Genomic DNA, 14,098 nt, shown 5'->3' with positions numbered 1-14,098 from the left:
ATCATTATATGACATACCTTTGTATTACTTCAATAATGGACAACACACTACACAATATATCATACAAATATGACAATGATTTCACCCTTGTATACACAAATGTGTGGTTTTACATGTAAATGTATAGTGTAGTTTTACATGTAAATGTATAGTTTTAGTAAGTTCATTTTTTAAGTTGATATAACTACTCAGTATCTTTGGGATTGATGTTCAGAGATATGAATGCTAAGTCTAGTTGAGTGAAATACAAGTTTCTATACACTACATATTTAAGACAATCTAAGGTTTGTAAAATATTACTTTATGTGTTAAATGTGTTAAATAGAAAGGCTATAAGATAATAACGTTTTGTGTGATGAAAGGTAAAGGCCAAATCAGGTTCAAATTCACACACTTCAGGACACACTTCAGTAACAGAGGTCAACATGGAAGAGTGAGGCAAAAGATGCAGGAAGAGACAATGGCCATGACAAAATGGCTACCGCAGGGTCCCTGAAGGAGAATGTAGAATGATCCATCCAATTGTCTCTGAAGCAAAATGGAGGTGGCTGACAGCTCAAGGCAGCCTGTGGATTAACCAAACGCTACCAACACCTCGGGCAGGCGAAACCCATTGCAAATTTTTTTTTTGACAATGCATTGCTATGGCAACACCTTCTGGCTATGACGCATGCAAAAACACACAAACACATTCCTGATAAAGAAGCATACAAGCAGGCGTGCGCACACACACACACAAACAGAATAGGAAAGGAAAAATTGTTTTTGCCAAGACTCACATCACACTAACATTTCTTATTGTAGCTGTACTTCAGAGAGAAGATAAAGGCAGGCAGCACAGTGTGTGATGGGGTTTCATCCTGCAGGAACATTTGCCATGTGTTACTACCAGAATTCTGCACTTTAATGATTGACCACACAATAAACATGAACATTTATTCTACTTTCTTCACCTAAATTTTTATTCTTTTCATGTTGTAAAGCACTACAAACAATTCTCCATATATAGGCACAACAGACATTTGAAGAAGTCAAATCTCCTTATCTGGAATACATTTTCATTAACTGTAAACCGTTTTACTCTCCACGTTCCTCATTTATTCTGGCCGCTATTTATATTCCACCGAGCGCCGATGTGCGCAAAGCTGAGCGTGCTCTGGCGGACCAGATTATGAACGTGGAGCGGTTTTTACCGGACTCCCTTGTTATAGTCCTTGGAGATTTTAACAAAGGGAAACTTGGTCATGAATTGCCGAAATACAAGCAGTTTGTCACATGTCCGACCAGAGAGGGGAACACGTTGGATCACTGTTACACTACAGTGAGTGGTGCTTACCGTGCTGTGCCCCGTGCAGCTTTAGGACTCTCAGATCATGTCATGGTTCACCTGATCCCTGCGTACAGGCAGAGACTAAAACTCTCTAAACCTGTTGTGAGGACATATAAAAAGTGGACCAGTGAAGCTGTGGAGGAGCTACGCACGTGTTTGGACACCACAGACTGGGACATGTTCAAGGCTTCTACAGACAGCCTAGATGAATACACAGATACCGAGACATCATATATACATTTCTGTGAAAACACCATCTTTCCATCACGCCCCAGAATCACTTTTATAACGATAAACCCTGGTTCACACCAAAACTCAGACAGCTTCGCCAGCAGAAAGAGGTTGCTTTCAGAGAGGGAGACAGAACCAGCTACAGAGGTGCAAAGTATGAATTTAGCAGGGAGGTGTTAAAAGCTAAAGCCAAGTACAATGCTCGTCTGAGGCAGCGGTTCTATGCTAACGACCCTGCCACCGTATAGAGGGGGCTGAAAGAGATCACCAACTATAGGCCCAAAGCACCTCATTGTTCAGAAGATTTCAAACTGGCTAACGACCCCCCACACCACAATACAATCAGTCTGGATTGCCCACCTGCCCCTGCCGCCCTCTCAGTCCAGGAGAGGGAAGTGAACAGGCTGTTTAAGAGGCTAAATCCACACAAGGCTTCGGGCCCTGACTCCGTGTCCTCTGCCACCTTGAGACACTGTGCTGATGAGCTGGCTCCAGTCTTCACGGGAATCTTCAACTCTTCCCTGGAGTCATGCCATGTTCCAGCCCAGTTTCAAGTCCTCCATCATCGTCCCTGTCCCCAAGAAACCACGCGCCACAGGACTTAATGACTACAGGCCTGTGGCCCTGACGTCCGTAGTCATGAAGTCCTTTGAACGTCTGGTTTTATCCCACCTCAAGTCCATCACCAACCCCTGTCTGGACCCCCTGCAGTTTGCCTACAGGGCCAACAGGTCCGTAGATGATGCCATAAACCTGGCCCTCCACTTCATCCTGCAGCATCTGGACTCCCCAGGAACCTACGTTAGGATCCTGTTTGTGGATTTCAGCTCTGCATTCAACACTATCCTTCCCACTCTGCTCCAAGACAAGCTCTCTCTGCTTCATGTACCCGACTCCACCTGCAGGTGGATCACAGATTTTCTTACCGACCGCAGTCAGCGAGTACGGTTGGGGAAGACTGTCTCGAACACGCGGACTCTAAGCACAGGATCTCCCCAGGTCTGTGTACTTTGCCCTCTGCTCTTCTCCCTGTACACCAACTGCTGCTCCTCCATCCATGACTCTGTCAAACTGATTAAGTTTGTGGACGACACCTCCCTCATTGGACTCAGACGGTGATGAGTCTGCCTACAGGAAGGAGGTGGACCGGCTGATAACCTGGTGCAGCAACAGCAACTTGGTGCTCAATGCCCAGAAGACAGTGGAGATGACTGTGGACTTCAGGAAAGCCACAAGCCCCCTGTCCCCCCTTATCCTTACCGACACCCCCATCACCACTGTGGACTATTACCGGTTCCTTGGTACCACCATCACCCAGGACCTCAAGTGGGAGCTGAACATCAGCTCCCTCATCAAGAAGGCCCAGCAGAGAATGTACTTTCTGCGGCAGCTGAGGAAAGCCAAACTGCCGGCCCAGCTGATGGTACAGTTCTAACGGCCATCATTGAGTCCATCCTCAGCTCCTCCATCACAGTGTGGTATACCGGGGCTGCTGCCAGGGACAGACAAAGGCTGCAGCGCATCGTGTGCTCCGCTGAGAAGGTGATAGGCTGCAGCCTCCCATCTCTCCAAGAACTGTACGTCTCCATGTCGGTGGGGAGAGCGGATCGGATTATAGCAGATCCTTCTCACCCCGTACACGGACTATTTCATCAACTCCCCTCGGGCAGGAGGCTTCGGTCCATTCGGACCAGAAACTCCCGCCACATGAACAGTTTCTTTTCCTCTGCCATTGGACTCAAGAACAGTATATAATCATGTTATTTATCTCTCACAACCCTGCCTTCATCACTTTACTTGGAATGCACTACTCCACATGCACTGCTGTATATAGTACTGTTGTTGAGTTTGATTCCCAGGCCTGAGGCCATGACTGAGGTGCCCTTGAGCAAGGTACCTAACCTGGTCGCCGGGCTAGGGCTGCCCACCGCTCTGGGCACGTATGTACCACAGCCCCCTAGTAATAACTTTGTGTGTGTGTGTGTGTGTGTGTGTGTGTTCTAACTGCACAGATGGGTAAATGTGGAGGACAAATTTTGATTGTGGTGAAAAATCACAATTGACAAATATGGCACATTTCATTTCATTTTAGATTTTCATTTCATTTACATTCTCTCTCTTTCAACCTCTGATATAGCTCTTTTTTATATTTATGTGATTTGTTGCCACATCTATAACTACCATTTCCATCTGCTTTCAATGCCTGGTTGGATCACCATTAATTGTTTACCTGTATGGATCTAGAGGTCACACAGGATCTTAACTTTATTGTGGATAATGTATTGTTGTGGATGCTGGGTTGGTGCTGGATTGATTCTGGGGCTTCTTTGCACAGTACTTTTGAGTTTTGGTTGACTGGTAGACCATTGCATTGATTAACCTTGGGCTTAGTGCACTTTTGCTGCCATTTTAGTGCCTCTGTGCCTACCTGCAGTATTCCCTTTTCCCAGTTATTGGTAGGATTGTCTTATGTCAGTCACGTCCGATATCCATCAGTGGTATATACTTTGGAGGTGCTTAGCTTGTAATGGCATTGCGTCTCTTCCATGGTATGCACTAACTGTGAACCTCTCTCATCAGCTTATACTTGGTAGCTTTGATCTACTCATGTTTCATTCTAGACAGCTTAATGTGCTCAACATGCATGTTTGTAGTTTTGATATTATTATTCATATTCAGATAGCTACTGAGTGCCTGCATTACCCTATGAAGGTTCTTGAATGTTACTCTTATTCAGGTGTCTGCCTCGGGATTCGTATATGATTGTAGAAACACATGTTGATAAATCACTAGTATATGATTATGTAGTAGTTTAATTTCCATGGTCCTGATCACTTTCTCTTTTTACTATCAGCTAACCATACATCATCCCAAATGACATTTCAAGGTGTATGATTTAACTGGTCATTGAGTGATGACTCACTGTTCACTATATTTGTACAAAAATATTGTATCACCATACTAATATTGTCAGAGAAAAGACGGCTAGTGAATTCATATTTAGACACTCCATCAGAACCTTTTTTTTTGTTGTTAGCTGCAACAAAGTATTTATTGCATTGCCTGTTCAAACCACAACAATTTGGAAAAACATTGCAAAAAAATAGGATTAGACAAAAATGAGTTCACCTTAGTATAGTAACAGTGTTACAGTTTACTTAATGATTATTAATGCTTCCACATTGCAGCAGAAATCTTCCAGACAGAACCTGAATGGAACGTAGCACTCAATATCCAAGGATGGAGGATGAGGTATGTGTGGTGGTTAAGATGTACAAGTGGCTACAAGAGCTTTTTAATTATTTGAAATATCAAAAGAGATAAGAGAAACCAACTAATAGCCTTGAACATCTGCCTGTAACAACCCTTGCAATACCCTCTCTCATGGACAAACATCAATGCATACACAAACATGTAACCTCCGAAAGTGACACTGTAACTTTGTAGGGGAAACAGGTTCTTGTCCATTTGTGGAAAGAGAAAGTTCAAAGTTGTGACAAAACATCTGATTACATCCCATGCACCAGCGTTGAATTGAATGATTAAAGAGCATTAGCACAGAGCTCAGCTGGAAATGGTGCAACACCAGTATGACTATGCAACATCCCATAATCAATCACAGAAAATGTAGCATTGCCTTAAATCAATTAGATAGAACTACCACGACCACCCTCATGTGCGTCACGACCCAGTATAAAATGTAGCTGCTGCCAGCATGACAATAGTGAATCAGCATTTGGCCCAAAAATAATATGAAGAGCATCTTAAGGACACACCCCCAGTCTCATGCGCTCTAGTGCCTTAGTGGACATGGTGTGCTATATATATAAAAAAAGAGCTGCTGCAGAAAAATGCACCATTAGGGAAGTGACCTCCAAAAGAATTAGGAGAGTGAGACATGGGAGAGAATGACACAAAACTCTAATTAGGATTCCAGACAGTTGCTGAACAGCAATGTACTCTCCCACCCACACACGTACCAAGATTCTCATAGTACACATACTGAATCATATTCATATGTCCGGCTTTCTTTCTGGTATAGCTTTTAAGTCTTTGCTGAGACGGAATGTCTTATTGCTGTTCACATATAACACTTTGGTTTAAACTCATCTAAATAAAGAGCAAAAGATGGAAAGACCTGAGAAAATGACGAGAGAGTAGGTAACTGAATGGAAGAGACCATCTGAGCTCTGAGCAACTGAGTGACCATCTGAGCAGGCATATACCCATCACTACTCCCGTTCAATGTCCATTTTTCCAGTACAGGGCCAATTTAGGACATAGGTTAGGTCTAGCCTTTGATTAAAATAGAATGCCTATAATGATTCACTATAGGAAACTGGGTCTGGGAACAGAAATTAATGCTTATTTTAGAAGTAATTTCATCATTTTAACCTCTCATTTTGTTCTTGGAAATTAATGGTACTTAGTGCATGTTCTTTGACACAGAAGGGTTGGATACAGAGTTAGAAAAGTAGACACAGGCAGACCATCCTGCTTGTCACCCAGCAAGAGCAGAAAATAATTAATGTCACATAAAATATATAAAAACAAAATCCAGTGCCGTCCCTCACTATGCAGTAAATGGGATCAATGGGTAAAATAATTCAGACAGACACTCTGTTCTTTTGACTGTGTGGGGAATTTGTTAGACTTTGAGTCAGTCACTCTGACCAGATTTTGCAAGTTTCAGAATGTGTGGGGTTTGCTTTGTGCTTTCCACACTGACTCTCTTCTTTGATTCCAGCTGCAGAAAGCTGCTACAGTCAAGTCCAGAATCAGCAGAGGTAATGAAGACGCTCTACCAACTGGAGCCCAAGGAAGTTCCATCCTCCTCAGCCTTGGTCCCTAGCATTACCAGCCTCTCACTCGGACTCACAGCACAGTTGGTTGCTGCCTCATAATTCTCTCCCTGGGCCTGACAGATAACAGAAACTTCACAATGCACAAACATGACCACCTAGTTCCCAAATTCTGACACAATCATGAACTTGTATAAAGTGTCCATGTGTGTCACTCTGGGCTGGATCGGTTAACTGTTAGTGGCTATGATCCACGCTCCAGCAGCCGTGTAGCTGATGAGCTGAAGTGCTTTAGCTCACACAGACACTGAGTATTAGGATGATGACCTGTAACCGAATTGGATTAGGATGGACAGGTCAGCTATGCTTCCGGCATAAAGGACCTATTCTACGTTTGAGCTTTATATAAAAGATACAAGATGTACATTTAAATGACTGAGCAAGCTCCCAGAACAGGATCTGTGCGCTTCCCCCCACTTCCCCGTTGTTCTGTTGCCACAGCAACACAGCACTTCTCTTCACATAATTCTGGTAGCAAACGAGCACTTGTGTGTGCACACATGCACCCAATCCCATACACATTATATGTATAATGCGATGATAGCAATTACTGCCAAACCTACCACTAAATCTGTGAAAGGAAACAACTCATGAAAAATCCCACATAGCACACAAAGCACCTACATAACTCCAGCAAAGAATATTTTTTGCAAACCTACGAACACACTTACCTCACAGTTGTGTCCTGTGAAGGCAGGACTGCAGATGCATGTGTAAGTCCAGGGGCTAGGCTGCCTCTCCTCTGCACCCCATATGGGGCTACAAACTCCTCCATTCAGACAGGGTTTCCCCTCACAGGGATCTGAGGGGGCTGTGGTGTTCTCTCTGGGGCCCACAGTAATAGGGGTCCCAAGCCCCCCCCTCACACCGAGGAAGAGGAGCAGTGGGAGGAGACCTGCTGGCGGCTGCATGAGAGTCATAACACACATTCATTCACTGCCTCACTTCAGCAGAACGATGTTTAAATTGAATCTCCTCTTCTGCAAGGTAAGCTATTTAAGACAAGAGAACACGTTTGAGCTCAGCCACTGTTCTATAACTGCTGGAGAGTGAATGATAGTGTGATAGAGTCACACAAGCCGCGAGGATGCTACATAGAAGCAGACTGCTGTATAGCTGATGAAGGCAGCGAGAAGATAGAAGTAGAGAAAGAGGGAGGTGGGGAGAAGTATGAGGTAGGCAGGGCGAAAAGGAGAGGGAGGGAGGGAGGGAGCTGAATCACAGTGACGACAACTGACGACAGTAACAAATACACAAACTCTCAGCAAGCAGTATACACAGACAAATGTACATTTAAAATATACGATGCTAAAACTCACAAACCCATTGTAATTTCATGTAGGTTCTTTCTGATATGGATACAAGCGTGTATCCCTCTCCTAGCAAGACCTAACCCTGTACTTAACTATCAATACTCATCAGCTGACCTTGTGGTATGTACTCACATCAGGGTCCACATAGTTTAGCTGTTTTAGTGTTTAGCTGAGGATTACTATTACTGCTGTTCAGATTTGTGGGGTTGTTCAATATGTGGGGTGTTGGAGTTACTGATTTCAGCAACCTAAATCTCATAGTAAAGGAATTGTAGTGAACACTATTTTTAACAAACATTTTTAAACACTAATAACAAGTACTCATTTGGGTTACTAATCTAAGTGTTGTTTAATTTCTTTCTAGTTTACCTGTTCAGATGACATTTCTCACCAGTTGCTTGATTTTCTACAGATGTGGAGCATGTTGTCATTGAGGTCTTAAGCTGTAACAAGCAAGCGTTCCAGGTTACCTTTCTCTCTCTCCTTTACTGTCTCTCTCAAGAGCTGCCAAGCTTTTGATCATTTCCTCAATTACCACAGTCAGTTTCCATGGCAACCAGAGGGCAGTCAGACGTGCTGTTAATCTCCAAGACTACGTAAAAACATGACTTTGCATTTCAGTTACATTTACACTCAACTGCACTAATGCACACAGGTTGCTCTTTAAGATCAAATACATTTCAGAACACAGTGCACCAGTCTGTTTAAACAACATACAATCCAAAACAAATGCAAATGTTTTCACCAAATGAAACAGCTCCACAGACATACAGGGATGATATATAGCTTTAATTATGGTCAAACACCCCAGCTTTTCACTAGCCACAGCAGTCAATAATGCTGTGTATGACAGAGCAGCACTCTACCTCTGCCTTCATAATAAGAGTCAGTAATGCTGCAAGCCTGTGCAATAAGGGAGACACAGCAGTGAGCAGGGCCACCCAGAAAGAGAGAAATTTCGCCCACACTTCCACCTGGCTTCTGGACCCATGGTCTTTCACTTCAGACTAATATTAGTGGCAGATTCTGAACAAGAGAACCCAGACTCCAAACTGCTAAGACATTTGGAGTGCATCAAGTGTTCTCTGGGACATGGGCAGACTTAGAAGTGAATTTCCTTGTAAGATCACTTTAACCAGAAATTCTCTTAGTGAATGGAGTTATTACAAATAATGTAGTGAACTATTTAACATAGGACAGTGAAGGTGCTTGACCCTTCCAAGACATGACAAGAACTAATAAGTGCCACCGCAGATGGAGAGCAATGGCTTGTTTTAGTTTGAGGAAGCCTGAGAAAACTATATTGTGTACAAAAGGCCTGGGAGTTAAAACGTATTTTACATTAGCATAAGAGAACCAAACAACATATTTCAAGGTGTGCAAAAACAAATATGGCTTATGCTGATAAATTGCTACTTGAGTAAGATGAGGCCTTAAACATAGAATGACATGTCAGCTAGACATGTAGGATAACTGACTGGTTTGATCTTAGGATAATGGATACAAAAAGTGAAAGCCAGCCAGGACAGTATGAAAAAAAAATTCACTTTAGATCAAAAAAAAAAAAAAAACTGCAACCCAACTTAATACATTAACATAGTGGGTTCTTATTACTATAATTTCATCAATCAAAATCACTTGGAGCAGAAGAGAAAGTTGAGTGGCCTCTGACTGCAAGGCATTTCACCTCATCTCTGTTCAATATTGCCACACCTAAATCTGGAAAAAGATGTGCAAGCTGAGTCAAACAGTTACTTTATTTATGTCCAGGTAAAAACAAGAACCTGATGCAGTAAATTATTGCAGATCTTAGAAACCAGCACATGAACATTGGGGTCAGGAGAGTGTACAACAGTGCTCCCCTTCAGCAACACACTGCAGTGCACACCATGGTCTGATCCAAGCCAGCAGTGCCCAAAGAAAACCCTAGCAAAAAACAAACAAAAAAAGCAGACACTTCCACCTCAAATTGGGTGTGAAAACTGCATATAAAGATTTATTCCATAAATGATTTTATTTGCTTTGAAATGTTATCTGGCCATAAAATGATAAAATGAGACCAGCCAATTATTATCTTTTTTTTCTTATTTTTTTTTTTATTCACCTGTTTGTGCTCACCTACATTATGGGAAAAGAACAGGGCTACTTTAGCTAAGCAGCACACTGCAATAGCCCATGTGTCCAGCAGAGGCACACTACCCAACTAATAACAAAAAAGTACATCTTTTCAGCATGGAGTAGAGACTCTAAATTTAAATGCTGGCCAGAAAACGATTTCAACTCTGATAAAAAAACAAAACGTAATAATAATAATAATAATAATAATAATAATAATAGATACTACACTTCCATCACTACCCGCATTTGACCAACTGCAACTTTCTTACAATTTTTTAAATGCTTGCTAACAAAAAAGAAAAAAAGAAAAGGAACCAATTTGAAACACACAAAATTGAGATGTACAATACTGAACAGAAAGCAGAAGTATGGTGGAACATGTACGGGCAGTTTGACAGGCCACACGGCTATTCTATCAAATGTGTTCAATGAGTAAAATTTGCAAATGTTGGTCTGTACAAATGATCTTTGGAGCTGTAAGAGATTGCTGCCAACTGGATGAACCCCTCCACCCCCCCAAGCAGACAGTGATGTTCACCACTGCAGAAAAAAACTCCCTTTTTTCTTTAAATATCACACATCAACAGAGATTCTAAAAGGTCATCCAACCTCCCAAACTTCCAACCTCTTTTTCCTCCTTAAATGTTACTCAGCTATATATGCTTAAGATCTGCCTTAAATCAACATCTAATTTTATGTTGTCCGAGATCCAGGGGAGTCTCATAATGCCTTTTTTCCCGGTTTCAGTGGAAAAGGAGGAGGGCAGCAAATGTAACGTTACAAGTCTTTATTTCTAGAAGCTGCTTTTCCCTAAACAAGGTACATATTCAGCTGTACATATTCTGCCACAATGTGGGTTCTTACCCTAAAAAAAAGAACAAGAAGAAAAAAATTAACAAAAAGGGAGGACGTCATGATCTGTGTGGGTTTTATGGTGGGTTGGTAGAAGGCATTTTTGCGCGTGAGGTTGAGGGTGAGATCAGGACAGGTGGAAAGACTGCTGGCCCTCCCGTGCTGCCATTAACAGTTTCTCACGCATGATCTCGATGCTTGAGTAGTCAGGCAGCTTCAGGTAGTTCACACATGTCATGACTGATGGCAGGAAATCATCCGGGTTCTCCGTTGACTCAAAAGTTTTGCGTACAATGGTCAGTGGAGGGTTCAAACTCCGGAAACCTGTTCCGGGTAAAGTGTATGAGTGTATGTTTACAGCCAAACTTACACACAATCTAAACCATGCAGACATGAACATTACACTGCTATGATCAACTGTTCTACATAGTAAAAATCTGTTGAAGGTAAGCTCTCACCTCCAACGGGCAACCTGGGGCTCCCAGTCACAAACTGCAAGAAGAGTCTCTGCTGCTCCGCATCAAAGCTGCTCAGCACCTCAAACAGAAACCGCACTGCGCGGCTACAAACACACACATATGCACACAGAGGAAAACATTCATAAAACAAACAAAAACACAAACACCTATATGAACATGGAAATAATTTTTGTACATGTGCAAAGACACAGTGTTCTATACAAAAACATGAAATCAGAAATTCAAGAACACTACACATGTATGAATTAAAACCTCAATTTTAAGTCAGCCAGCAGGTATTCTTACCTATCATGTGTGTATCCATGGTCAGGTCTACAGCATTCCATAAGTGTTTTTACATCCCATGCTTCAGATTTACTTCCACACAACAACTGGTCCAGCTGAATGAGTGTGTTAGGATTTGTTAAAATTTATCATTAGGTGCATATATGCATTTCTTGTAATTCTTGTATTCCCAATGATTAAATGCCTCTTAAAGGAAACATTAAGCTGACCGAATTCAATGTGAGAGAGGGAGTGTGATGGATGGAAACTGGAGAGAGACAGTTGGATTCTGTAAAGCGCAAAGCTGAGAGCAGCTTACCTCCTCAGGGTAGAAATACTGCAGATGGTGAAGAGGGAAGACTGACTCAAACCCTTCCCTGAAAGACTCAAACTGCCGTGATACACCTTCATTCATGGTCCAGTATACAACCAGCTATACCAAAAAGAAATACATATACTTAAGAGACAATATACTATAACTAAACCAAGTGTGTAATTGGTGTGTGATTTCTCTCTAGATGCAGTTATATACAGTGCATGCCGTGTGTATTAGTGTATGCAGTGTGTACAGGCAGGCTGAGTAACAGGTTGACACACCCTGAGATATTCCTCCAGATTGTGGATGGTGACGGGCACATCCTTTCCACCTTTTTTCAGCTCAATGTTAGGGAAGCCAGGCAGTGTAAAGTCTAGCCCCAGATCTTCTACTGAGCAACCATTCATATTCAGACTCTCCAAGGCCTGCTGCAGGGTCTCCCGCGTCTGTGTGCAAGAGGCACAGAGAGACTAGAATCTGCATTTGTAGAATTCAGATCTGTATGTGTGGACATCCGCATTTGGACGAGAAAGTAAATGGGGGTATGCATGGTGTGTGCTCTTTACAGCCTCACATGCGATTGGTCCTGCTCCAGTCGCTTCTTCTGTCTAATGATGTCCTCCAGGTGCTGGATGGATTTGGCCACACCAGGATCAATGTTTACCAAATCATAAGAGCCAATGGATGACTCATTTCTCAACATCCATTTATAAAAGGGCAACCCAAGGGGCAAGTCCAGCTGCAGAGAGCAAGAAACATTAAAGTTTCACTACCACAAGCTCACATACTGAAACACAGGGTAGCCGGTGGACAGTTTCAATGGCACATACGCCTACACCCAGTCTGGGTAAGTGGGGTGTGTGTGTTATGTAACCAACACACTGGATATGTGTGTGTGTGTGTGAGAGTGAGTGAGTGAGTGAGTGAGTGAGTGAGTGTGTGTGTGAGTGTGTGTGTGTGAGTGTGTGTGTGTGTGTGAGTGTGTGTGTGTGTGTGTGTGTGTGTGTGTGTGTGTGTGAGTGTGTGTGTGTGTGGGGGGGGGGGGGGGGGGGGGGGTGTTACGGATACAGGACAATTGAAAGGGGAGAACTCCTAGATGTGTACAGTGTACGCGTGCTTCTGAAGTTGAACTCCAGGTTGCATGTCTGAGAGGGGGAAGTGGGAGACAAACCATACCAGTCTAAAGTCCATGATGGCTTTGGCCATTAGTTTGCCAAGGAAGCGAAACTTCATCTTGATCTTGGCTATGTGGGCTGGTTTGGTGCTGCGGCCAAACGGTATGGCAAACAGCCCTCTAGAACTGAACATGTATCTGGTGCCTTCCTGGCTGCCTGTACACAGGAGGCAAGACAGAAAGAGTGTCAGGAGTGTCATTTTCAAACCCATAATATGAAAAGCAAAAGGAAGACATCGTTCAATCTAGACATTTTTGTGTGAGGATCACATCCTTGAGGAATGTAAGGTGCTGACCTTTAGGGTTGGCCAGCGTGATCTCTTCTCCTCTCCAGAGTCCCAGATCGGCTCTCTGCAGCTCCCGAGACACCAGCGCATAGAACTCCAGTGTTGGACCCAGACCTGTCCCCACCTGAGAATGATGTAGAGTTTGAAAATAAGATTTGGGGAGAATAGTAGGTAATTACACTATTTTACATTTGGCTATGGCATTGTGGACATCAACGACAAAGGAAACGCTAGTGCGGAAAGGCATCAGTTTAGATACTTTTCCTCATGGGTAAAGCTTATACCGCATTATTAGGTACTGTTGAATAATTAATTAGATATGGGTTCACCTCATTTTCATACTGGATCTCCAGCATAGCTCTGGAGCTGCCCAAGTCTTGCATCACTGACTCTGCCTGCTTTAGGAGCTCATCTCGATTTATTGTACGCTAGAGAGGGGAAGAGAAGGAGAAATATCAAAAACTGTTAAAACTGTCAAATCCAGTAATTTTGCCATTAATTACAATGAATGAAATTACAATAAATGGTAACACTAAGTGTTTTACTTACTAATGTGAAGTAATGCATTAGTTAACATGAACAACACATGAAGTTACATATTAACAATAATTATCTAATGTTAAGTAAACATGTAACAGTTGCGGCTGTTTTGGTTCTTTGCTGCTTGCACCTTTTTTGGTGCGACCATAAAGGAACATATTACATTGTACCGATTTACATACATAAGTAATGGGTACCTTGGAAATATCCAGAATCTATCAGCATAGGAACTAAAGTGTGTCCATACTGTTTTTAGCTCTATAGTCCCCTTTTGCTCCAAACAAACACTAAAGCTCTAAAAAGGTGCGAGCAACAAAGAGCCAAAACATGAA

General features: G+C 42.7%; 2 protein-coding genes across 10 annotated transcripts in view; both read right to left on the bottom strand.

Annotated features, from left to right (window-relative positions):
• Window positions 1-8,261, bottom strand: part of dner (delta/notch-like EGF repeat containing) — a 133,590-nt gene extending 125,329 nt beyond the window's left edge. For 3 of the 4 annotated variants that reach the window (XM_076988795.1, XM_076988797.1, XM_076988798.1), the window contains exon 1: window positions 7,095-7,577. In XM_076988795.1, the coding sequence (XP_076844910.1) occupies window positions 7,095-7,352 (258 nt within the window). In that variant the 5' untranslated portion in view covers window positions 7,353-7,577. Of the gene's footprint in view, window positions 1-7,094; window positions 7,578-8,105 lie in introns of those variants that run through there. The other variant, XM_076988796.1, reaches the window with a different exon arrangement.
• Window positions 8,262-9,475: 1,214 nt separating this feature from the next.
• trip12 (thyroid hormone receptor interactor 12) overlaps window positions 9,476-14,098 on the bottom strand; it is a 44,643-nt gene continuing 40,020 nt past the window's right edge. For all 6 annotated transcript variants that reach the window (XM_076988787.1, XM_076988793.1, XM_076988792.1 and 3 more), the window contains 9 exons: window positions 13,556-13,654; window positions 13,236-13,350; window positions 12,942-13,096; window positions 12,340-12,504; window positions 12,047-12,211; window positions 11,769-11,882; window positions 11,471-11,565; window positions 11,165-11,268; window positions 9,476-11,030 (listed from right to left, as the gene is read on the bottom strand). In XM_076988787.1, coding sequence (XP_076844902.1) covers window positions 10,834-11,030; window positions 11,165-11,268; window positions 11,471-11,565; window positions 11,769-11,882; window positions 12,047-12,211; window positions 12,340-12,504; window positions 12,942-13,096; window positions 13,236-13,350; window positions 13,556-13,654 — 1,209 coding nt within the window. In that variant the 3' untranslated portion in view covers window positions 9,476-10,833. The remainder of the gene's footprint in view (window positions 11,031-11,164; window positions 11,269-11,470; window positions 11,566-11,768; window positions 11,883-12,046; window positions 12,212-12,339; window positions 12,505-12,941; window positions 13,097-13,235; window positions 13,351-13,555; window positions 13,655-14,098) is intronic.

Source organism: Brachyhypopomus gauderio, chromosome 2 (genome assembly GCF_052324685.1).
Source record: "Brachyhypopomus gauderio isolate BG-103 chromosome 2, BGAUD_0.2, whole genome shotgun sequence".
NCBI lineage: Eukaryota > Metazoa > Chordata > Actinopteri > Gymnotiformes > Hypopomidae > Brachyhypopomus > Brachyhypopomus gauderio.
Note: the sequence above shows the minus strand (reverse complement) of the source record. Positions and strands in the feature narration are given on the sequence as shown.